This window comes from Lacerta agilis, chromosome 2 (assembly GCF_009819535.1).
Source record: "Lacerta agilis isolate rLacAgi1 chromosome 2, rLacAgi1.pri, whole genome shotgun sequence".
Classification (NCBI taxonomy): Eukaryota; Metazoa; Chordata; class Lepidosauria; order Squamata; family Lacertidae; genus Lacerta; species Lacerta agilis.
The window spans coordinates 113030242-113054997 of NC_046313.1; the positions used below are offsets into that span (position 1 = coordinate 113030242).

Here is a 24756-nt window from a genome sequence, read left to right on the forward strand (position 1 = left end):
AATTCAGCCCTCCTTTATTCTTCTCCCCATAAGTGATGAAGGAACAGCCATGTACTGGGTGTGAAAGAGGATTAGGACAATCCTTTTAGCTTTCCTCTGAATGGGTTTCCCTCTGCTGTTACAGGCGGCATTTGAGGAGACGGATACAAGCCGGGCCTTGTCTGATATCAAGCAGAAGCAACTGTGCGTGGAGGCAAAGCAGGAAGATGACAACAGGGAGGCAAGCCTGTTGGGTAAGGAGGGTATGGTTTCTGGAACCTTCTGGAATGTTCTGGAACATTCTTAACCTCAGACCCCTAAGGCTCCTCCCAGACCACATGCCCCTCTACCTGAGGTCACACCTGTCATCGTCGTCGTCATCATCATCATCATCATTTATTGAATTTACATACTGCCCTATAGCCGAAGGTCTCAGGGTGGTTCACAAAGAAGCCACTAGCCCGGCTCCACACTTTCCTTGAATATTTTTGCCTATAATTACCACAATTTCCTGAGAGGAGGCATCGGGTTGTTGTTTTAAATACTTACAATGTATTTTATTCCATCGTACATATGATATACACACACAAACGTAAAAAATACAGAAATATCAGAAAGAGGGCCATGTGTCCCTTCTCTTAATCTGCCCAACAAAATTGGAAGGTGTGAGAAGATGTTTGTGAGCAGAAACATTAAGAGGTCCATTATTTCCCGTATTGGTAGTGCCGAAGAATCCTGGAAGTTAGCTGTTATTGGTGGAAATGATATTCTACGCACAATATTAAAATGTTCCGTATCTTCCAGGCCTTGGAAACCATTATATTGTGGGTTATATTTTCTGTCATCTCCTCTTTCCATAAATTTTTATACACCAGAGATATCTGCAGGCCCTCCAGAATCTTCCGTTTTTGGGCTCTGCCAGCAGCCACGTTGCCAATTATTTAGGCTGCAGTCTTTATATATTTAGAAGTGGAAGCTGCAAGGTCATTTGTCTAGTATTTCTTTAAGGTAATAGATACCTCTTGATACACATTGGACCAGAATTTTTTTTACCAGTGGGCACTCGCAAAACAAATGGGGGGAAATTTTCCTCATGCTCAACATCCCCACCAGCAAAGATATGTCATTCTTGAAGGAATTGATTGTTAAACCACTCTGGGAATTGTAGCTCCATGAGGGGAATAGGGGGTCTCCTGGCAACTCTCAGCAGCCTCAATAAACTACATTTCCCACAATTCTGTGGTATAGTACTGCTATAAATGTATTATACAGAGTAGGGCCTCTGACTCATCCCTAACCAAACCTCAGAGGAGCAGAGCAACATTTGTTTTATTGCATTTCATTATAGCCCGCTTTTTTTTGTCCATGGAACCCAAGATGGCATAATTTAATACCCACAAGCTGAGAGGCAGTGTCTGGCTCAAGGTCTCCCAGTTAGCTTCACGATCCAAGTAGGGATTTGAACTCTGATCTCCCAGGTCCTAGTACAGAAATTTAACCACTACACCATGTTGGCTTATGTGGTAGGTCAACATTTTCTCAATATATTTGAGGTCCCCACGTTCCTCACCCCTGTTTTAGAAGATCGGTTTGAGAGATTTTGTTTTCTCTATTGGTTCCTTTATTGAGTTCCTCCTCTTAATTTCAACAGGCGATGAGTGGAAAAGCAAGAACGAAGGGGAGCTGTGTGGGAATTTCTCAGGAAGGGCCAAGTACGAAGAGCTGAAAGAGAATTTCTGGAGCCAAGAGAGACCTGCGTCCGTCCCCCGCCAGGGTGGAGACTTCCACGAAACCCGGGTCCAAAAGGAAAACCAAACAGAAAAAAGAGGGAACGGGTGCCCTAGTGATCACTGGGGAATCCACACAGAGGAGAAACAAAATAAGACTGCCATGTTTGGGAGGGACTTTATTGAGAGCAGACAGCTTACCAAATGTGCAACACTCCAGAAGGAGGAAAACTCTTATATATATCTGGATGGTGGAGAGAGTTTCAGTCACGGTTTAGATCTTAGATCACAACGAGATGCCCCCAGAGGTGACGAACAGTATAAATGCTCGGACACAAACGAGAGCTTCTGTGATCAGTCCGACCTTCCTAAACATCCGAGAATCCCCAAAGGGGAGAAGCAGTATAAATGCTTGGAGTGTGGGAAGTGCTTCGGTCGGAGTGCGCACCTCACTTCACACCAGATAATCCACACCGGGGAGAAACCGTACCAGTGCCTGGAGTGCGGGAAGAGCTTCGTACAGAGCGCCCATCTGGCTTCGCACCAGATAATCCACACCGGAGAGAAGCCCTACCAGTGCCTGGAGTGCGGGAAAAGCTTCAACAAGAGCACAAACTTCCTCAGGCACCAGAAGCTCCACAAAGGGGAGAAGCCGCACCGGTGCGCGGACTGCAGCAAGAGTTTCTCTGACAAGCCCAGCCTCATCCAGCACCAGCGAGTCCACACCGGGGAGAAGCCCTACAAATGCTTGGAATGCGGGAAGAGTTTCAGCCACAGGGGGAGCCTTAGTGCACACCAGAGAATGCACACAGGGGAGAGGCCGTATACGTGCTCCGACTGCAGCAAGAGCTTCCGCGACCAGTCGAGCCTCATTAGGCACAAGAGGATCCACACCGGGGAGAAACCGTATACGTGCTCCGAGTGCGGGAAAAGCTTCAGCCAGAGCACCAATCTGACTCTGCATCAGAGAATCCACACAGAAGGGAAGATGCCCTCCGAACCCACCCACATGCTTAACACGGGAATGGCCGTTTTAGTATTTTCCACGAATCCTGCCAATGGTCTCGTGGCATCGTAGAAGTCAACACGGTTATTGTGGCATGTTAATATGCAACAGACTAGAATTCCCTTAATCCCATGTACGTTATTAGGACAACAAACGGATCTGTTCCTTTCGGAGCCACACCCATCCCGGGTTTTCGAAGCTAGGAAAGTAGTTAGAAGCAACAGAGTCTTAGCAGCAGTTGTTTTTATGTTCTCTCTGGAACTTTTTCCGTTGTTTGTCGGTGCGTTTTGGTGGGGTGGCGTGAATCGCTTCATGGTAATTAATTTTATGTAAACAGAATAAAATAAGAATAAAACTGTGTAACTATATGGAGAGAAAAGGGTTCTGGTCAAAGCACTCCTCTGAAATTCGCATGAAAGTACCTGCGTGGGGGAAATGAGCGAGATCAGCAACAAAGTGTTGCATCGTGGACTGCCTCCTGTTCAGGGTGCCAGCCTGCCAGCCATGCCCTTTTGCAAGATACTCCGTTCCAACCCTCTCCAACAGTCAACGTTCTGTGGTCCTTGAGCATTCCCAGTTTTCATTGGGATGTTTTGGTCACCTCCCCTCCCCCTCCCCCCCGTTAAGAGATTTTTCTCCTCTAAAGATACTTTGAACTTCTGCAGAATTTAGGATTCTAAGGAGCAAGTGTGGTGTAACGGTTAAGAGCAGTGGACTCGTAATCTGGGGAACCGGGTTCGCGTCTCCCCTCCTCCACAGGCAGCTGCTGGGTGACCTTGGGCTAGTCACACTTCTTTGAAGTCTCTCAGCCTCACTCACCTCACAGAGTGTTTGTTGTGGGGGAGGAAGGGAAAGGAGAATGTTAGCCGCTTGGAGACTCCTTAGGGTAGTGATAAAGCAGGATATCAAATCCAAACTCTTTTTCTTTTTCTTCTTCTTCTTCTGAGCTTTCTTGTGCCTCCCTGTTGTGTGGTGAACCTTTGGCCCTCCGGATGTTGCTCTTTGGCTGAGGAACGGACTCCCTCATGAGGTGGTGGACTGTCCTTCCTTGGAAGTTTCCAAGCAGAGGTCGGATGGCCATCTGTCATGGATGATCTAGTTGAGATTCCTGCATTGCATGGGGCTGGACTAGATGACCCTGGGGGGTCCCTTTCCTTCCAACTCTGCAATTCTAGGAGCAGAGCGGGTGACAAACGTTCATAGGAAGTGGCTTTAGTCCAGGCCTATTTCTCAATCGTGCCACGGACTGCCGCCTCTAGAGTGACAGTGGAAGCTGGTCCATGAGAGCCAACGGGGCACTGCCTCACCAACCTCAGTCTGCCCACAACCAGCCCACAAAAACCTGTCATCCTGTCCAGAAGGTAGCCCTGGCTGTCACCTTCCTTTTCCCCATCAGTGCTGCCCCTTAAGGAACTCAACAGGGAAGCAGAAGATGGAGAGAAAACTATAATTAGTTGCCATTGCCTCTGGTGCCATCTACTGCAATGCACTCTATGTGGGGCTACCTTTGAAGGTGACCTGGAAACTACAATTAATCCAGAATGCGGCAGCTAGACTGGTGACTGGGAGCGGCTACCGAGATCATATAACACCGGTCCTGAAAGACCTACATTGGCTCCCAGTACGTTTCTGAGCACAATTCAAAGGGTTGGTGCTGACTTTTAAAGCCCTAAACGGCCTCGGCCCAGTATACCTGAAGGAGCATCTCCACCCCAATGGTTCTGCCCGGACACTGAGGTCCAGCTCTGAGGGCCTTCTGGCGGTTCCTTCCCTGTGAAAAGTGAGGATACAGGGAACCAGGCAGGGGGCCTTCTAGTTGGTGGCGCCTGCCCTGTGGAATGCCCCCCACCATATGTCAAGGAAATAAACAACTATCTGACTTTTAGAAGACATCTGAAGGCAGCCCTGTTTAGGGAAATGTTTAGGGGAGTTTTTAATGTTTTATGTTTTATTGTTGTTGTTCTGTTGGGAGCTGCCCAGAGTGGCTGGGGAGCCCCAGCCAGATGGGCGGGGTATACGTAATATATTATTATTATTATTATTATTATTATTATTATTATTATTACTACTACTACTACTACTACTACTGTTGGGCTCCCTGTTTTCCACCCTATCAACCCCAAAGGACACCAATCGCCATGTCTGAGAAGTGGCATTCTGCTGCAGAACTTGTGTCTCTGGCCACATTCATCCCATACGCTTAAAGCGCTATGATACCACTTAAAAAGTGTCATGGCTTCCCCCCTTCCCCACCAATCCTGGGAGCTATATGCTAAAGGCGCTGAGAATTGGGAGGAGTCCCCAAAGTGCTTCAATTATTCATTCCTCTTCCCAGGGAACTCTTGGAATTGCAGCTCCGCGTGGGGAACAGGAAGTCTTTCCTAACAACTCTCCCTTAACAAACCACATCTCCCATAATTCCTTGTGGGCAGCCATGTTAATGCGGTATCTTAGCGCTTTAAGGGGCGTATGGGTGGTACCTCTGGTGGGGGTCATGTCCTGCTCCTTCTGGCGTCGTTTGTCCACCTTTGGTCTCCACCTGCACTTAGCTCTCACCTGTGGTTCCTAGAAGCCATCAGCATGCGACAGCGGCCACGATCCCAGGAAACGGCTTCAACTGGCTGGCTAAATCAAGTGAGGGCAGCCGAAGGGTCTCAAACCCCTCAGTGAGTTAGGGACTTCCCCTGCATGCAAAGACAGACTGTGGCGGACGGAGCAGTTGAGACCAGTAGTGAATCTCACAGTCAAGAAGATGGTTTCCGCATGTGCTGCAGGTAGCCCATCTAGGAGAAGGAAAACTCTGATCCTAAACCTCTGCTGCCTCACAGGATGCCTTCGGGAATAGAAAAAGGCTGAGGAGCAAACCCCTTTTTTAAATTTTATTTACTTTATTACAGCAATACAAAAGAAAAAAAGAACATTGAATTAAAAAAAAGATAACCAAAGAATAGCAATGTTAAAAAATTACATGTTGAATTCTTCCTAAAAAACCCCACAAAATGCATTCAATTAATGCCTTCCTATATTCCCAATAATTCAGTTGAAAATAATACAAATACAAAATAATACAAAGCAAAACATAACATCCAATTCCTTATTCATATAAATCAATTCTACTAACCTTTAGTAATACTTCTTTCTTCCTTTCTTCTATCCATTCTTGTCCATTTCTACTATCTGTTACTTCCCCCTCCCTTACGGCTTCCATTTGTCTTCATCCCAGGTTGTCGGTCTATCTCTTCTAGTTTACTACTTTGGTACTCTTGCATACTTTGGTACTCTTGGTACTCTTGCGTACTTTGGTACTCTTGGTACTCTTTGGTACTCTTGAGAGTCCCATGGACTGCAAGAAGATCAAACCTATCCATTCTCAAAGAAATCAGCCCTGAGTGCTCACTAGAAGGACAGATCCTGAAGTTGAGGCTCCAGGACTTTGGCCACCTCATGAGAAGAGAAGACTCCCTGGAAAAGACCCTGATGTTGGGAAAGATGGAGGGCACAAGGAGAAGGGGACGACAGAGGATGAGATGGTTGGACAGTGTTCTCGAAGCTACTAGCATGAGTTTGGCCAAACTGTGAGAGGCAGTGGAGGATAGGCGTGCCTGGCGTGCTCTGGTCCATGGGGTCACGAAGAGTCGGACACGACTGAACGACTGAACAACAACAACAACACTCTTGCGTAATCCTTCTATTTTGTTTTCTTCTATTTTCCTTTCTAACTTTAGCTCACAATACAGAGTTTGTTTTCTAAGGAGTAAACCCTTTCACAAATCCAGATTGGAGTCCCTAAGGTGGTTGGAGGGTGCCTTGTTTGCCTCCTTCCACGCTGGTGCCAAACGTCTCGCTCTGCTTTCCTTTGGTGAGGCGGGGGACGGGGGGGCATGTATTGTCATCTGGGCTGCCCAAGACCTCCATATACACTGTGCAGGCTTGCGACCCGGGGAGGTCACTGTTAGAGATTTCAAAGTGCCTACGTGCAGAAAGTCAGCTTTTCATCTATAGCAATTACCAGTTGGCAGAAAGCCCAGATCTGCTCTCTCTCCAGACCCTTAGCAACGACCTGTGATTGCTCAATGAGTTCCTAAAGAATGAGCTCTGTGTGAGTGGTGGTTAGTTGGTTGTTAGTGGTGTACTGCAGGTTGAGAGAGAGAGAGAGACAGAGAGAGGGGAGATTTTATGTTTTGTTTCTTTTATTTGTAAAGTCTGTACATAGTAACTTATGGATACTAGTTGCTTCAATAAATACAACTCCAAGTGAGTTGCTGAGTTCCTGCGTTGTGCTGTCCAGTTAATGCTCAACAGCCAGAAGCTTCCAGAAAACCTGTGGTTAACTCTGCTGTGTCCAGGACTACGTTATATTCCTGACACTAAATCTTAAGAGTCACTTCGGTGATGTTATCGAAGCAGTTTTACTTCACCTACGGAGGCGCACTCCATTGTCTCTGGAGACAAACACAAGCCAACGCAGAGCCTTAAACTCGTGGTGTGACTGTGGCCCAAGCCTTTCCCTCTTTCCCTTGCTACCTGATCCGTTCACAAGAACGATGGATGCTGGAGAAGTCGGACAGAGGGAACTTTCCCCCACCTTTTCGTAACACTGGAACTTGCGGACATCCCATGATGCCGAAGGTTGGAAGATTCAGGTCAGATAAAAGAAAGGACTTCACACAGAGCTATGGAACTCCCTCCCACTAGAATCCCAATTTAGATAGGATTAGACAAATACCTGGAGGACAAGGGCTATTGCTGGCAACTAGCCATGATGGCTGAGCTCTGCCTCCACAGTTGGAGGCCGTAATGCTTGCTGGAAACTGCAGGAAGGGAGAGATATGCCAGCAGCGGTAGCCAGTGTTATAAGAATTTACAATTCTTTTATATATATATTATAATTGTTATTAATTTTCCAAGCAAACAGGCCACATGTCTGAGGCAGACAGGTCTCACACCACTTTGACTCTCAAAATGACCAAATGTTTACCAAATGGGTCTCTGCAAGGAAGGAGGGGTGAGGGATTTAATTGTTCCAGGAATTAAAGAAGATTACCATCTCAAAGGAATGGCCAGGCTACTCAGAAGAGGCTGTGATGCATCTGGGTGATGAGCTTGGGTTACACCTCTTCCGTGATTGATGTTTCTGGGGGTGGGCTAGACTCCAGGAGGGATTTTGAAATGTCTTTATAAGAGCATGCTTGCTTTGTTCTGGCAACAGCTTCAATAAAGACCAAGCTTACTAGCTGCTTTGCTTCTCAGTTTTCTCTGGTTGGCCTCTGTATTTTACTCCTACCAATGGAGAACCTGCAAAGGACTTTGCAAGGGCTCTTGTGTACCCCATAAGGGAATAAGGGCAGATTTTCTCTTACAACACCAGAATGCTGTCAAGCACAGCTTCACTATCATGAGGACTAGCAACGGGAAAAACCAAAACCAAAAAGAAACTTTGATTCAGAGGGAGATGCACATATTCCCTCGGTATTCTTCGTTCTTACGTAGTACGCACGGTGACATTTGCAATACCTTGGCTTGATTCAGCAGAAAAATCTTCTTAAAATGCCGGGGATTGAATTACTGCCTGGGAAAAGCAGATCCTTTGAAAACTGCCGAGCTCCCTCCTCCTTCCTGCGGTTTGGAGCCTTGCAGCCCTTTCCTCCAAAGAGTTAAGCTGACAGAGTGTTGCTTTCCTAGAAAGAGCAGGAAAGGGATGCCAAGGAACATTAAGGAAGGGGGGTGGGGAAAGGAGGGTGTTGTTGCTGCACCCCTGGCCTCCTTTGCAGCTGTAGGAGAGAGTGGAGGGCAGGAAAAAAAATCCTGCATTTCGGAAGCTGCATGGACAGCTGACTGGGTAAAAGGGATGGGGAGAAGCTGGTTCCTATAAAGGGGGTGGGAAGCAGGAAAAGGGAGGGGGAGGGGGCTCCCCAAGGACCCCCAAACTCATCACACATCCCATTCCCTTCTTTTTCTGCATCACAGTGTCAGGGGGCTCCTTTTCGACTTAGCTCCTCCCCGATTTGACAAGTGATGAAGACCCAAGTGGGTGGATCTTCAAGGCAGCTTTAATTTCTCTCAGAGAAGGTGGGGGGGGCACTTTTTTCAGCACATGGGGAGCCAGTGTGGTGCAGTGGTTAAGAGCGGTAGACTCGTAATCTGGGGAACCGGGTTCGCGCCTCCGCTCCTTCACATGCAGCTCCTGGGTGACCTTGGGCTAGTCACACTTCTTTGAAGTCTCTCATCCCCACTCACCTCACAAGAGTGTTTTTTTTTGTTGTTTTTTTTTTGCAGTTTCTCAGAGTTCCTTGCCTGTTAACACTTGAAGAAACAACAATTGGGGGTGGTAGGTTGAGAGAGAGAGAAGAGAGAGAGAAAGAGTACGAATTTTAGTAAAGTGGGGGAGGAAGGGAAAGGAGAATGTGAGCCGCTTTGAGACTCCTTCGGGTAGTGAAAAGCGGGATATCAAATCCAAACTTCTCCTCCTCCTCCTACCCCTTTGCGGCTGCCTCCTAGGGGCCACTGACAAGGGTGATGGGCAGCACCAGAGGGAAAGTAGATGTGATTTATTTATTTATTTAGCTTTGTGTATAAGGGGAGGGGTGGTACCTCTGGTGGTGGTGGGGGCATGTCATGCTCCAGGGGTCGTTTGCCCACCTTTGGTCCCCAACCTGCACTCAGCTCTCACCTGTGGCTCCTAGAAGCTGTCAGCGTGCAACAGCAGCCACAATCCTTGGAAACCTATTTGACTGGCCGACTAAACCAGGTGAGCGTAGCCAATGGGTCTCAAACTCTCGGTGAGTTAGGGACTTATCCTGCAAGTAAAGACAGAACAGATGAGACCAAGAATGGGCCCAACAGTCAAAAAGGCGGTTTCTGCACATGCTGTAGAGCAGGCACGTCCAACAGGTAGATCGTGATCTACCAGTAGATCACTGGATGTCTGCGGTAGATCACTGGCAGATCATTGGCTCCCCCCAAAGAAGCTGAACAACTGTGGCTCCCCTTAAAAAAGCTCAACATTATTTTACCTCCTCCTCGAAAAAAGCTCAACAACTTCGACCTGAACCACCCAAAAGGGGGGTAGATCACCGCCTGTGTTTGTGAGTAGATTGCAGTCTCTTGGGAGTTGGCCACCCCTGCTGTAGAGGGACATGAGGGGCAGATGGGGTTCGTCCACCTGGGAAGGCAGCCCATCTAGGAGAAGGAAAGCTCTGATCCTAAACCTTTGCTGCCTTGCGGGAGAAGAAAAGGCTCAGGAGCAAACCCTACACAAATCCGGAGCGGAGTCCCTAAGGCGGCTGGATGGTGCCTTGTTTGCCTCCTTCCAAGCTGGTGCCAAACATCTTGATTTGCTTTCCTTTGGAGCACATCAGTGAGGCCGAGAGACGGGTCTTGTCGTCTGGGCAGTCCAGGATCTCCAGACACGCTGCCCAGGCTTGCACCCCGGGGAGGTCACTTCGGTGCTGCTAACGTAGCAGCAGTTTGACCTCACCCACGGAGGCGCACTCCATTGTCTCTCGGGACAGACGGGTGCCAACCAGCTGCAGTTGCTCACCCTAACCTACCTCTGTTGTGGGGATAAAACAAAGAGAGGGGAGGAACTCATTAGCCACCTTGCTTCTTCCTGATTCTTTAAGAGTTCTGGGATCCGATGAAGACGATCGTATGTCAGGCGCTGACAGTTCACCTTGTGCTCGTTCTCCTTTTGCTTCCTCGTTGATCTCTTCCCCCATTTTTGTAGGTCGACGACGCACCTCTTTTGCGTGAGGGATGAAAATGGAGGAGCAAGAACTTGCCTCAGCGGAAGGAAAAGGAAAAGCCCTTCACGTCCTCCAGGCTAGGGGCGTCGGGGAATTCCTGCAGAGGAGACCCCGGGGAGCCGTGAAGCAGGAACCGGCCGAGGACTCCCTCCATCACTGGGAAGCCCAGTGGCGGGAGTTCCTGAGGACGGTGGAGACCCCCAAAGAAGTGTGCTGGGCATCCCCTCTGCCACCAGAAGAGCCCAGCCCCTGGGATGACGCCAAAGCCTTCCTGGCCTCCTTCGAGCAAGTGGCCGAAGCCTGCCGCTGGCCCATGGAAGACTGGATGGCCCACCTCCTGCCAGCCATCAGCGGAGAGGCTGAGCGGGCCTTTATCGGCTTGGAGGCCAGAGACAGGGAGGATTATGGGAAAGTGAAGGTGGCCATCTTGCGAGGGGATGCCATGAAGCGGGAGAAGAACCGGCAGCGCTTCCGGCGCTTCTGCTACCAGGAGGCCGAGGAGCCGAGAGGGGCTTACCGGCGGCTCCAGGAACTCTGCCGCCGGTGGTTGAGATTCGAAAGGCACTCCAAGGAGCAGATCCTGGAGCTGCTGATCCTGGAGCAGTTCCTGGCTATTCTGCCGCCAGAGATCCAGGGCTGGGTGAGGGATTGTGGCCCAGAGACCTGCTGCCAAGCTGTCACCCTGGCGGAGGATTTCCTGCTGAGGCAGCGAGAGGCAGAGAGGCAGGGAAACCAGGTGAGCCCACTTGGCAGGGTTCATTGCCAGGTTGCAGGTGAGACATATTGAAGTTAGTGGTGTTGGAAGTGCCCTAGCAGAAACTCACAACCTCGGAGAGCTAGCGTGGCGTATGGGTTAGAGTGTTGGACTAGGACCTGGGAGACCAGGGTTCAAATCCCCACTTGGCCGTGATGAAGTTCGCTGGGTAACCTTTAAAATTCCTAATAGAAAAGCCTCTGGTTATTTTAAACATTTTTTCAGTTCATTAGATATCATTTCCCAGAATGCTTTTATTACCTTACACGTCCACCACATAAAAGAAGGTGCCTTCTTTTTCTTTACTACACTTGGGCAAAAAAAATGCAAGGCACAAATACAGGATGGGTGACACCTGGCTTGAGAGCAGTACATGTGAAAAGGATCTAGGTGTCTTGGTAGACCACAAACTTGACATGAGTCAACAGTGTGATGCAGCAGCTCAAAAAGCCAATGCAATTCTGGGCTGCATCAATAGGAGTATAGCATCTAGATCAAGGGAAGTAATAGTACCACTGTATTCCGCTCTGGTCAGACTTCACCTGGAATACTGTGTCCAGTTCTGGGCACCACAGTTCAAGAAGGATACTGACAAGCTGGAACGTGTCCAGAAGAGGGCAACCAAAATGGTCAAAGGTCTGGAAACGATGCCTTATGAGGAACGGCTTAGGGAGCTGGGTATGTTTAGCCTGGAGAAGAAAGAGAAGGTTAAGGGGTGATATGATAGCCATGTTCAAATATATAAAAGGATGTCATATAGAGGAGGGAGAAAGGTTGTTTTCTGCTGCTCCAGAGAAGCGGACACGGGGCAATGGATTCAAACTACAAGAAAGAAGATTCCACCTAAACATTAGGAAGAACTTCCTGACAGTAAGAGCTGTTGGACAGTGGAATTTGCTGCCAAGGAGTGTGGTGGAGTCTCCTTCTTTGGAGGTCTTTAAGCGGAGGCTTGACAGCCATCTGTCAGGAATGCTTTGATGGTGTTTCCTGCTTGGCAGGGGGTTGGACTGGATGGCCCTTGTGGTCTCTTCCAACTCTAGGATTCTATGATTCTATTCTATAATTCTGTGACTTTTAGTCCAGCAAAAACCAAAGGTTCACAGGTTCCTCATCCCTGATATAGGAGATTGAGAGGAGAGGAGACAGCCACCTTCAAACATCTGAAGTGCTGTCCCATGGAAGATGGAGCAAGCTTGTTTTATCCCAGAGGTTGCCAAACTACGGTCCGCGGGCCGGATACGGCCCACCGGGCTTGTTAATCCAGTCCGCGAACCTTGCAGACCCTGCCACCCGCTCAGTCAGTCCCTGCGCTAAACAGGCACGGCGCGGAGGCTGACTTCCACAACGCGGCACGGCTTCTGATTGGCTGCAGGAAGCTCCTGCAGCCAATCAGAAGCCGTGGGTGCCTCTGGGTGCCGCCCCTTCCTTACCGCTGAGTCGGCCGAGCGGGAAGGAAGCAGCAGCGGCACGGAGGTTGCCTCCACCGCTGGTGACACCGTGTCGTTGTTGTTGTTGTTGTTGTGAGTGGCATCGGTGGGTGTGTGTGTGCTTTCGGGAGGGGGTGTGCTTTCAGGAAGGGGTGGGTCCGGCTCCCCACAAGGTCTGAGGGACAGTGGACCGGCTCCCTCCTGAAAAGGTTTGCTGGCCCCTATTTTATCCTGTCCCAGAGGGTAGTACCCGAACCAATGGATTCAAGTTACAAAGAAGGAGATTCTGGCGAAACACCAAGAATAACTTGCTGAATTGCAACTCATTACCAAACTTAAAACCATGGAGAGACCTGGTCTGAATAGAGACATTGGATTCTTATCTCATTATACACGACAAAGCTCTCTTTAGCCATCTCACCCCTTGCTTTTTCCTTTAATTGCAGTCGTTAACAGTCGTCAACAGGTTTTCCACACCCATCAGCCAATCACCCATTCCCACCACCCTTCTGAGTAATACCCCTCCTCACTCTCTCACCATATATAAGGGTCTGGTGACTTCTGTTTCAGTGTATCTGAAGAAGTGTGCATGCACATGAAAGATCATACCAAGCACAAACTTAGTTGGTCTCTAAGGTGCTACTGGAAGGATTTTTTTATTTTTTATTTTGTTTTGACTATGGCAGACCAATATGGCTACCTACCTGTAACTGGAACTTTCTGACAGTAAGAGCTGTTTGACAGTGTGAATGGACTCTCTCGGGAGGTTGTGGACTCTCCTTCCTTGGAGGTTTTTAAGCAGAGGTTGGGTGGCCACCTGTCATGGATGCTTTAGCTGAGTTTCCTGCATTGCAGTGGGTTGGAGTCCCTTCCAACTCAACAATTCTATGATCTCAAAAAAGGTTCTTCTCTGCTGTTTCAGGTGGTCTTTGAGAGGGCAGCTCTGAGTTCCTCTGAGGCAGGCCAGGCCCCATCTGAGGCCCAGCAGAAGCAGCTGTGCAGGGAGGCCAAGCAAGAATATGACAACGACATCGACGAGGAAGAGGCCGGCCTGCTGGGTAAGGAGGGACAAGCCTTGCTTGCGCCCAAGTTCTTCAGTGCTCTGTAGTTGCTCCCTTGGCTGACCTCTGCATTGCAGGGGTTTGGGCTAGATGCTACAACAGGCAGAAAATTAATAAAGTCCTGAAATTAAAATTCATAAAGCCCTGAAATAAAGAAATATTGGACTATGATACATGAAGAAATCAAAAAATAATAAAAATATCATATAATAAAAAAGCTGAGGCATATCTATTAGGAATAGTAAACGGGGATACACCAAAAGAGAAAGTAGATTTTTTTTATATGCGACTACAGCAGCGAGAACCCTGTTAGCCCAGCACTGGAAAGATAATATCTTACCAACCAAGAAAGAATGGCAGAGCAAACTGGCTGAATATCTAGAGATGGCAAAAATGACTAACTGGATAAGACAGAAATCAAAAAATGTGATTCAAAACCAATGGAAATGTTTTAATGAATATTTAAGTAAACAAGGATCAAATGAAAGGTTTTGGTTATGTTTGGAGTAGAATATTTAAAGTTGAATTACAGTAACATTAGAAAAATGCATGGTGTTAAAGGAAAGAATGGCAGAAAATTTCAGTTGGAAATAGGTAGTGATACGCAGCGGTGGAAGTCAACCAATGTAATGTAATTTATTTATTTTTAATGTATTTTTTCTTTTTCTTTTTCTTTTTTCTTCTATTCTTTTATTTTTTTCTTTTTTCTTTTTATTTGGTATTTCGTTTGTTTTTTATGTAAGTCTGTACACTTATGTAAATTTACAACCTTTTGTATACTTTTTATGTAATAAAACTTAATAATAATAATAATAATAATAATAATAATAATAATAATAATTCATAAAGTGGTCAGCCAAGACCCGATCTTCAAGTGCTTCACAGGACAAGACGTTTGGGGAGTCACCCCTGCTTTATTGCTTTGTGGATCACAATTGCGGAACTCTAGATGTTGCTGCACTATAACTCCCACCAGACCTGACCATTGGCAGTGCTTGCTGGGAGCTGTAGTTCACCAGCATCAGGAGGGCTGCAGCTTTTCCATTCCTCACCTATTTGCTAATGATCCCCTCTGCTAATTAGAGTCTCTTGGTTTGGACTCTTGCTAGTTCTTTGCCTTTATCCCAGCAGGAGTTGCGTGGGATGGTGAGATCGAGGTGGAGCCTGACGCAGCATCTTCAGAAACACTTCTGCATCAGGAGGTGGAAGAGCACTCTGAAGATCGAGGCAGGCCAAACAGGCCGCCGAGAAGGAATCTGGAACCAAATGAGAAGAGGAGGAATAAGTCCGTCGCCATTCAGGTCGGCAACTTCCACGAATTCCTCAGCCAGCAAAAGGGAAAGAGGCCGAACAAGTGCCTTGTGTGCGGCAAAAGCTTCAGCTGCAAATCGAGCCTGAAGGCCCATCAGAGAGTCCACACGGGCGAGAAACCATACAAGTGCTCCGAGTGCGGAAAGAGCTTCATCCAGGTGTCAAACCTTACCGCACACAAAAGAACCCACACAGGGGAGAAGCCCTACACCTGCTCGGAGTGCGGAAAGAGCTTCAGCCGGAGCGACCATCTGACTTTACATCAGAGGACGCACACGGGGGAGAAGCCGTACATGTGTGCCGAGTGCGGGAAGAGCTTCAGTCAGAGCACGGACCTCACCTCACACCAGAGAATCCACACCGGAGAGAAGCCTTACAAATGCTTGGAGTGCGGGAAGAATTTCAGCCGGAGTTACCGCCTCACTATCCACCAGAGGATGCACACAGGGGAGAAGCCATATAAATGCCTGGAGTGTGGCAAGAGCTTCAGTCGCAGCGACCATCTCACTTCGCATAAGAAAATGCACCCGGGGGAGAAATCATAAAAAATAAGCTTTTCCCACACATAGAACAGTCACGACCACCCTGTCTGAGAACCCTTTCACAGTGGAGAAACTGTATAAATGCTCAGAGTTTGAGGGAGGGAACCCGTTACAGTGGAACCTTGGTTTTCAAATGTAATCCGTTCCGGAAGACCGTTCAACTTCCAAAACATTTGAAAACCAAGGCGCAAAGGGCGGTCTGCAATTTCAACGGAGAAAATTGAAAAAATCTCAGCAGAAGCCGTTCAATTTCCAAGGTGCGTTCAAAAACAGAAGCAATTACTTCTGGGTTTTCGGCGTTCGAAAACTGTAACGTTCAGCTTCCAAGACGCTCGAAAACCGAGGTTCCACTGTACTTTAAATAAGTTCTGGCGATGCGTCTTGGAAATTGGACGGTGAGGGGGGTGGGTTGTTTCAAAAATTGGAATCGAAGCAGAACAGATCCTGAGGGGAGCAAACATTTGAAAATATCCTACCAATTCTCCAGCAAGCAGTTAAATGCCAAAGGAGGCAGTATTCTAGCTGCTTTTCAGACATATAAAAGTTTTGTGTCAGCAGTCACCTTATGTAAAAACAACATAAAAGAGAATTTTCCTTGATTTTTTTTTATACATGTACTGTTATATTTAAAGGTAAAGGTAAAGGGACCCCTGACCATCAGGTCGAGTCGTGTCCGACTCTGGGGTTGCGGCGCTCATCTCGCTCTATAGGCCAAGGGAGCCGGCGTTTGTCCGCAGACAGCTTCCGGGTCATGTGGCCAGCATGACAAAGCCGCTTTCTGGCGAACCAGAGCAGCGCACGGAAACGCCGTTTACCTTCCCGCCGGAGCGGTCCCTATTTATCTACTTGCACTTTGATGTGCTTTCGAACTGCTAGGTGGGCAGGAGCTGGGACCGAACAACAGGAGCTCACCCCGTCGCAGGGATTCGAACCGCCGACCTTCTGATCGGCAAGCCCTAGACTCTGTGGTTTAACCCACAGCGCCACCTGGGTCCCTTACTGTTATATTTACCTCGTATTTATTTAAGCAGGCAGCAAACTGTCCTTTACAGATCTTTCTCCTCTGGATAGATTTGCATGCTGGTATGTTAATGTGTTCAGGGTTGTTGTTTTTAAGCAACAACAACAATAAACAATGTTAAAACATTTCTCAGAGGAGGTTGTGCTTTTTTGGAGTGATTGCCAAACACACAAAAATCGTGACCATGGTTGTACCTATCTATTACTATGTCTGAGATTTATATTATATTTCTTTATATGTGCAATTGTTAAGAGTTGTGATTATTTTTCAGCCGGTCACGATTTTTGTGTGTTTGGCATAACGTCAGTTGTGATCTTGGTTCTTTTGTGTGTTTTTTGTTGGAGTGATTCCCAGAGGCATTTTGTTGTTGTTCAGTCGTTCAGTCGTGTCAGTCGCTTCAAGAACACTGTCCAACCATCTCATCCTCTGTCGTCCCCTTCTCCTTGTGCCCTCCATCTTTCCCAACATCAGGGTCTTTTCTAGGGAGTCTTCTCTTCTCATGAGGTGGCCAAAGTACTGGAGCCTCAACTTCAGGATCTGTCCTTCTAGTGACAGATCCTGAAGTTGAGGCTCCAGTACTTTGGTCACCTCATGTATCCAGGTAGGGTTGTCTAAACAAGAATGTTTTGAGCAGCAGCTGAAAAGAAAACAGTGAAGGCCTTGCCTGCCCAGTGTCAAGAGGCAGGGAGTCCCCAAGAGCCACACTGAAAGATGGATTTCTTACAAGTGCTGAACGAGTGTTATGGGGCATTTGTAGCAGTGTCAGTGCCGCAGGTTGAAGGTGCTGAGTGGGTATATATTTGGCAAAACGGTATCGCAAGTGAGCTGGTCCCAAGGAGTGTGGTGGAGTCTCCTTCTTTGGAGGTCTTTAAGCGGAGGCTTGACAGCCATCTGTCAGGAATGCTTTGATGGTGTTTCCTGCTTGGCAGGGGGTTGGACTGGATGGCCCTTGTGGTCTCTTCCAACTCTAGGATTCTATGATTCAAGTTGTGATGGGCTTTATATACTACACCTTGGGAGAAGAAAAGGCTAAGGAGTAAACCCTAGACAAATCCAGAGTGGAGTACCTAAGGATGCTGGATGGTACCTTCAACAACTCCTGCTGGTGCCAAACTGCCTTTCCTTTCACACCAGAGGTCTGCCCAGATGTATTGCTCTGCTTTCCTCTGGACCACATCAGCAAGGCCAAGAGGGGGGTCTGGGCCGCCCAGCCCCAGGACCTCCATACACGCTGCCCAGGCTTGCACCTGGCTGGGAGTGGTCACTTCCGTGCTGCTATAGTTGCAAGTTACCGGTCTCTGCAGCCACAACAGGCGCTGCGATTCTCCATCCGTTTGACTTCACCCCGGGGCCAGAGGCGCACACTCCATTGTCGACAGGTGCCAACAAAAAATGCATTTTAATTATTTGCATTCTGTGAGTCGCTCAGAGAGCCTTGCCAGAGCCCCAGAAACTCAGTCATTAATATTGTTTTACAAAAGGAGCAAAACGCTGAGAGCTTGTGAGCGATCTCCCCCCCCCACCCCTGGTATCCGCCGCGTCTTTACGCAGCCACCTTTCCCCCGTCTCTAACCAGGAGGATGTCAACACCAGACGCCCCTCCCTGCTTCTCTGTCTCCTCCTCCGGAAACGGCCTTTTCACACGCTCTTTATCTCTCCCACCCCAGCTTCTACGATCAGTTTTTCTTCTCCAGCGTCTATTGTGTTTGTCTGTGTTTTGGTGGGGGCGCGCGAGAGGTTCCCAGGGAACAGCCGGGTTCTTGGTGAGTTACAACTTTGAACTGCAAGCGGGGGATGGAAAACAATTGATCCCCAAGGTAGGATGTGGGGAGGAAGGGAGGGGAATGTTGCATCGTTTCATAAAGCGGCCGGAGAGGGGCTCGGTGGGGTGGCGGGTCGAATAATTTCTTTGCATTGTCTCCTAATGTCACAACCTAAATGTGGAGAACCTAAACAGGCGTGCGCGTCTAGGAAAGATTCCGGAAAGGATAACCAAAATGATCCGGGCGATGAAACAGCTCTGCTGTGGAGAAAAGATTAGGAATACATCTAGGGCTTTTTGGAGAAAAGGCGAGGCAGGGGTGTGGGACCTGGTTGAAGGGGTCTAGGATTATGTATGGTTGGCTGTTGTAACCTTTCTCTTTCTGAACCAGGTTTTATTACTGCATACAATCAATGTACAGTACAATCTACGCGCCCAAAATGCCACGAATATCAGTGTTTAAATAGTTAATTTTTAAAACATTTCTAAAATGTAACCATGTTACTGCTACAGAGCCGAATAACTATTATAACTAGATGGAAAAGGTGCTTAATAATGGGAGCAGATACTTTGATGGGCCTCTGACTTGTTCTTCATTTCCTTTAAAGCTTTTTCTTGTCACTTTCCCCTAAAATGCGTTCATTTTATGCCTTCAGAAATACATGCAATCAGTTCCCTGCCATGAAACTCCTGACTCGCTTCTGATATAAGAAGTTGCCAGGCTCCACTATTTCAGTGTTTTTCAACCTTTTTTGGGCAAAGGCACACTTGTTTCATGAAAAAAATCACGAGGCACACCACAATTAGAAAATGTTAAAAAATGTTTAAAAATTTAACTCTGTGCCTATATTGACTATATATAAAGTAAATTTTCAATTTTTCCCACGGCACACCAGGCAACATCTCGCGGCACACTAGTGTGTCGCGGAACAGTGGTTGAAAAACACTGCACTATTTTATACTTTTTCTAAACCTCTCTCCCTCCTTAAACATCGTTTAACAGCATTTAACTGTCTCCCATGCTTTCCTTTATTAGATCTAATATTAGGTTTCTGATATTTCCCCCATGCCTTTGAGTAAAGGAGTCTTGCTTGATCTCGTTGACTTGCTCTTGTCCTTACAGAGTCTCACAAACACAGTGGAGAGATCAGCCCAAGTGTCACCAGGATGAAAATGGAGGAGCAAGACTCTTTGAACTGCATGGTGAAGACTGGGTTTGGAGGGGCAGGAGCCCCGCAACCAAAGAGCGCCAGGGAATTCCACCTAAGGAGGCCGGACGAACAGATCAAACAGGAAGAGGACGAGGGAAAGTTTCAGAGGTGGGAAACCCAGTGGGAGGAATTCCTGAAGACAGCGGAGTCCCCCCACTCAAGCTGGGGGACCCCACGGTTGCCGGAGGAGCCCACCCCCTGGGACGACGCCAAGGCCTTCCTGGCCTCCTTCGAGCAAGTGGCCGAAGCCTGCCGGTGGCCCCAGGGAGAGTGGGCGACCCAACTCCTGCCGGCCCTCCGTGGAGAAGCCGAGCGGGCCTTCAGCAGGCTGGAGGGCCGGGACAGAGAGGATTACGGGAAGCTGAAGGCGGCCATCTTGTGGCAGGACGCCATGCGGAGGGAGAAGCAGCGCCAGCACTTCCGGCGCCTCTGCTACCAGGAGGCTGAGGGGCCGAGGGGGACCTACAGCCGGCTCTGGGAGCTTTGCCACGGGTGGTTAAGGGTCGAGAAGCACACCAAGGAGCAGATCCTGGAGCTGCTGGTTCTGGAGCAGCTCCTGACCATCCTGCCACGGGAAATGCAGAGCTGGGTGAGGGAAGGAGGCCCCGAGACCTGCGCCCAGGCCGTGGCCCTGGCGGAGGACTTCCTCCTGAGGCAGCGAGAGGCCGAGAGAGAGGAGAAGCAGGTGAGGCCGTTTCACAGCTGCCTCACACTGAGTCAGACCTTCGGTCCATCTGGCTCAGTGTTGTTTGACACGGGCTGGCAGCAGCTCCCTCGGATACTTATTTTCACGTTTTGTCTTGTATTTTATTCTGTGAACCGCCCTGAGATCTTTCAATGAAGGGCGGAATATAAACCGAATAAGTAAATAAATAAATTTTCCGACTGGCCGTGGTTCCCAGCCCTACGTAGAGATGCCAGGGATTGGGACTTGCACACAAGGCAGATGTAGCATGTACAAAGTTCAGTCCCTGGCAGGTTAAACAGGGAATGTCTGCTGCCTGAAATGGCGGAAAGCTGCTGCCAGCCAGTGTTGACAATACTGAGCTAGTTATACCAATAGTCTGACTCTGTATGAGGCCGCTACCCATGAAGCCAATGTGGAGTTTGACCATTCCTACAAGCAGAGCCGTAGCTAGGTGATTTTGTGCCCTTGGCAGAACCGTCCAGATTGTGCCCCCAGACAAATTAGTTCTCCTTTCCACCTCTCCTCCAACCCCCCCATTCAATTCACCCAATAATAATAATAATAATAATAATAATAAATAAATAAATAAATAATTTATTAATAATAATTTATTTCTACCCTACCCATATGGCTGGGTTGCCCCAGCCACTCTGGGCAGCTTCCAACAAAAGATTTAAAAAACCATTTCTTATGAGAGCCAGTGTGGTGTAGTGGTTAAGAGCAGTGGCCTCGTAATCTGGTGAACCGGGTTCTCGTCTCCGCTCCTCCACATGCAGCTGCTGGGTGACCTTGGGCTAGTCACACCTCTTTGAAGTCTCTCAGCCCCACTCACCTCACAGACTGTTGTGGGGAAGGAAGGGAAAGGAGAATGTTAGCCGCTTTGAGACTCCTTCGGGTAGTGAAAAGCGGGATATCAAATCCAAACTCCTCCTCTTCTTCTTCTTCTTCTTCTTCTTCTTCTTCTTCTTCTTCTTCTTCTAGAATTTTCCCTTTCCACCTCAGTTAACTGTTGTAAGCCACCCAGGAGCGTGGGGTATAAATAATAAAATTATTATTCCATTTACAGGTAGGTAGCCGTGTTGGTCTGCCATAGTCAAAACAAAATAATAAATAAATAAATTCCTTCCAGTAGCACCTTAGAGACCAACTAAGTTTGTTCTTGGTATGAGCTTCCAAGCTCATACCAAGAACAAACTTAGTTGGTCTCTAAGGTGCTACTGGAAGGAATTTTTTAATTTAAAATTATTATTCTTACTATTGTATCTGCTAAGTTCACTTGTCACCTTCCCAATCCCATTTCTTCATGCAAATCCAGGATGGTGGTGCGGCTCTACAAATCCTCCAATGGGGGTTGCGTGATGACAGCCTTACCTTTTTATGTATATGGGGAGAAAAATCAGAGACCGTTTTCCAGCCGTCAGCTACTGTTGAGCTGTCTGCAGCAGGGAGGGGAAACAGGAGGTGATAGGAGAAGAGGAGATTATGCAGGTGACACAATCAATTTTAAATTTTGTATCCTGTATGCTTTCATAATCAAAAGTCACTCTGGGACGTTTTTGTAGTAAATGACAAATAAATGTATGTCATCCCCCGTCATCTTGCCCTTTGTCTTCCATCCAGATCCTGATGCCGTTTGTGGAGGTGGCTGTGAGTTTCTCCGAGGCAGGCCCAGCCTCGGCCGACCTCAAACCGAGGGAGTCGCGCCTGGAAACTAAGCTGGGAGGTGAAAGCGTCCTTTTGGGTAAGTCTGCTCCCTTGCCCTCGAGTCCTTGGATGCTCATCGAATCGTAAAGTTGGAAGGGACCCTGCAATGCAGGAATCTCAGCTAAAGCATTCATGCGCAGGTTTCTTCTCATTAAAGTTTAGCAATCTCCTCTGTCTGTTTCGCTTCAGACAAATCACACTAACACACACAGTCCTCAGCTGTATCCTGAAAAAGTCTTTCAGCAGCAATTCCTTCCCCCCCCCCCACACACAGAGAAGACAGAAAAACAGTTAAAAATGACAGTTACTTGAATAACAGTCACAACAGAATGGAATGCCTCTCTCATGTGACCGACAGTCAGCCAATCACATGAGAGCTACTGCCAGAGGGAAAAGTCCATGCTAAAAATACACAACATAATTCAACATAAGCTTCATTTTCTTATTTGGCGATCACTCGTAGCCGAGTAAGATTGTCTTCCATAAACACGGTTTTAACAGTAAGTGACTGTGGAGGCCAATTCTGTATCCACACGACTTTCCACAGTGGGGACATAGGTTTCCGAGCGGGAGTTGATCATGGTGAGGATTTGCCAAGTGTGTCTTCCTCTTAGCACATTTCTCCCCTTCGTCCTGAGTTCGAGCATCTTCAAAACCCATGACACCTTTGGTAAAGGCTGTTCTCCAACTGGAGCGCTTGCAGGACAGTGTTTCCCAGTTGTCTGTGTTTATACTACATTTTTTTAGAATTGCCTTGAGAGAGTCTTTAAACATCTTTTGTTGACCACCAGCATTACGCTTTCCATTTTTAAGTTCAGAATAGAGTACAGTGGTACCTCGGGTTACAAATGCTTCGGGTTACAAACACTTCAGGTTACAGACTCCGCTAACCCGGAAGTAGTACCTCAGGTTAAGAACTTTGCTTCAGGATGAGAACAGAAATCGTGCAGTGGCAGCAGCGGGAGGCCCCATTAGCTAAAGTGGTACCTCAGGTTAAGAACAGTTTCAGGTTAAGAACGGACCTCCGGAACGAATTAAGTTATTAACCAGAGGTACCACTGTAGTTAGGGGACCCAGGTGGCGCTGTGGGTTAAACCACAGAGTCTAGGGCTTGCTGATCAGAAGGTCAGCGGTTCGAATCCCTGCCACGGGGTGAGTTCCCGTTGCTTGGTCCCAGCTCCTGCCCACCTAGCAGTTCGAAAGCACGTCAAAGTGCAAGTAGATAAATAGGTACTGCTCCGGCAGGAAGGTAAACGGCGTTTCCGTGTGCTGCTCTGGTTCGCCAGAAGTGGCTTAGTCATGCTGGCCACATGACCCGGAAGCTGTCTGCGGACAAACGCCGGCTCCCTCGGCCTATAGAGTGAGATGAGCGCCGCAACCCCAGAGTCGGACACGACTGGACCTGATGGTCAGGGGTCCCTTTACGTTTACCTTTACCACTGTAGTTGCTTTGGAAGATGATAATCAGGCATCCACACAACATGACCAGGCCAACAAAGTTGATGTTAAAGAAACATGCCCGTTTTAGAAAATTAAACTGTTAACATTATTTACAAGGTTGAAGTAATTGGCCTTTTCCCTCTAATTTGCCCCAGATTATGGACAAGGAGATGAAAGCAAAGAAAATAAATACCATCTTGAGGATCTAAAGCCCATGGAGCCTTCTCAAAGGAGAGCCAGAGAGATCTTTCTTCAGGATCACGGGGAAGAGGGAGCCTTTGAGGATGATCACGGACCTCGGGGGCAGCTGGCTGACCACTGCCTCGGGAGCGCGGTGATGGATCGTTCCATTTCCTCCATGTTGGATGAGGAGGCCTTCCACAGGAGCCTCAGGTGGCAGAAATCGGACTCCCTCAGCGTCCCCGAGGAAGCTTTCCAGCAGGGCCCCGATTTCATCACGCATGGTGCTCAGGAGGGGTCCTACCAGTGCGCAGAGTGTGGGAAGGTCCTCAGCCGCAAGGACCATCTCAAGAGGCACCAGCAGATCCACACGAGGAAGAAGAAGCCCCACCAGTGCTCCTACTGCGGGAAGTGCTTCCGCCAGAGGTCGGACCTCATCTTCCACGAGAGGATCCACACGGGGGAGAAGCCGCACAGGTGCTCCGCCTGCGGGAAGAACTTCCGCAGCACTTGCCAGCTGATCGTCCACGAGAGGACCCACACCCGGGAGAAGCCCTACAAGTGCCCCGCCTGCGGCAAGAGCTTCAGCCAGAACGCCAACCTCACGGTGCACCTGAGGACCCACACGGGGGAGAAGCCCTACAAGTGCTCCGCTTGCGGGAAGACCTTCATCCAGAAATCGCACCTCGTGAAACACGAGAGAATCCACACCAGGAAGAAGACGGCGTGCAGTTGCTTAGCTTGGAAAGAGCTTCCGCCAGAATGAGCTCCTTCCCGACGCAACGGCTGCTTTGCTGAAGGAAAGAACTTCCGCCTCTGAGGTGTACCTCACGGAAGAAGCCGCAGGGAGGAGAACGGCACGAGCGCTTCGTCTGGGAGATGAGTTTTGGCCGTGATTTTCTCTTTAGCGAACCTCAGAGAGCCAGTGTGGTGTAGTGGTTCAGAGCGGTAGACTCATAATCTGGGGAACCGGGTTCGCGTCTCCGCTCCTCCACATGCAGCTGCTGGGTGACCTTGGGCTAGTCACACTTCTCTGAAGTCTCTCAGCCCCACTCACCTCACAGAGTGTTTGTTGTGGGGGAGGAAGGGAAAGGAGATTGTTAGCCGCTTTGAGACTCCTTCGGGTAGTGAAAAGCAGGATATCAAATCCTAGCTCTTCTTCTTCTTCTTCAGATAACCCACCAGGAAGAAAAATCCA

The 24756-nt window shown here is 48.4% G+C and overlaps 2 protein-coding genes across 3 annotated transcripts; both read left to right on the forward strand.

Annotated features, from left to right (window-relative positions):
• The first annotated feature begins 44 nt into the window (after nucleotides 1–44).
• LOC117042475 lies at nucleotides 45–24452 on the forward strand. Its single transcript, XM_033142020.1, has 10 exons — nucleotides 45–233; nucleotides 1631–2780; nucleotides 10439–10460; nucleotides 10534–11193; nucleotides 13561–13696; nucleotides 14828–15553; nucleotides 18241–18336; nucleotides 19459–20231; nucleotides 21855–21975; nucleotides 23534–24452. The coding sequence occupies exons 1-10, from the start codon at nucleotides 101–103 to the stop codon at nucleotides 24322–24324; spliced, it is 4608 nt and encodes a 1535-aa protein (XP_032997911.1). The 5' UTR covers nucleotides 45–100; the 3' UTR covers nucleotides 24325–24452.
• Nucleotides 10466–13784, forward strand: LOC117042780 (zinc finger and SCAN domain-containing protein 32-like). 2 transcript variants are annotated; one of them, XM_033142426.1, is made up of 2 exons: nucleotides 10466–11193; nucleotides 13561–13784. In XM_033142426.1, exons 1-2 carry the CDS (start codon nucleotides 10468–10470, stop codon nucleotides 13744–13746), a joined length of 912 nt encoding a protein of 303 aa, XP_032998317.1. In that variant the 5' UTR covers nucleotides 10466–10467; the 3' UTR covers nucleotides 13747–13784. The 2 variants fall into 2 exon arrangements, with proteins under 2 accessions (XP_032998317.1, XP_032998318.1); XM_033142427.1 differs by having other exon boundaries at nucleotides 10466–11184; nucleotides 13561–13783.
• Nucleotides 24453–24756: the final 304 nt, after the last annotated feature.

What these genes read in the sequence shown, in the direction of transcription:
- LOC117042475 (XM_033142020.1), top strand. Translation starts at nt 101, where the DNA reads ATGGGTTTCCCTCTGCTGTTACAGGCGGCATTTGAGGAGACGGATACA. An exon ending in CAGGGAGGCAAGCCTGTTGG is followed by an intron (nt 234 to 1,630) that starts GTAAGGAGGGTA and finishes TAATTTCAACAG; the next exon opens with GCGATGAGTGGAAAAGCAAG. An exon ending in GCCAATGGTCTCGTGGCATC is followed by an intron (nt 2,781 to 10,438) that starts GTAGAAGTCAAC and finishes CCATTTTTGTAG; the next exon opens with GTCGACGACGCACCTCTTTT.
- LOC117042780 (XM_033142426.1), top strand. Translation starts at nt 10,468, where the DNA reads ATGAAAATGGAGGAGCAAGAACTTGCCTCAGCGGAAGGAAAAGGAAAA. An exon ending in CAGAGAGGCAGGGAAACCAG is followed by an intron (nt 11,194 to 13,560) that starts GTGAGCCCACTT and finishes CTGCTGTTTCAG; the next exon opens with GTGGTCTTTGAGAGGGCAGC.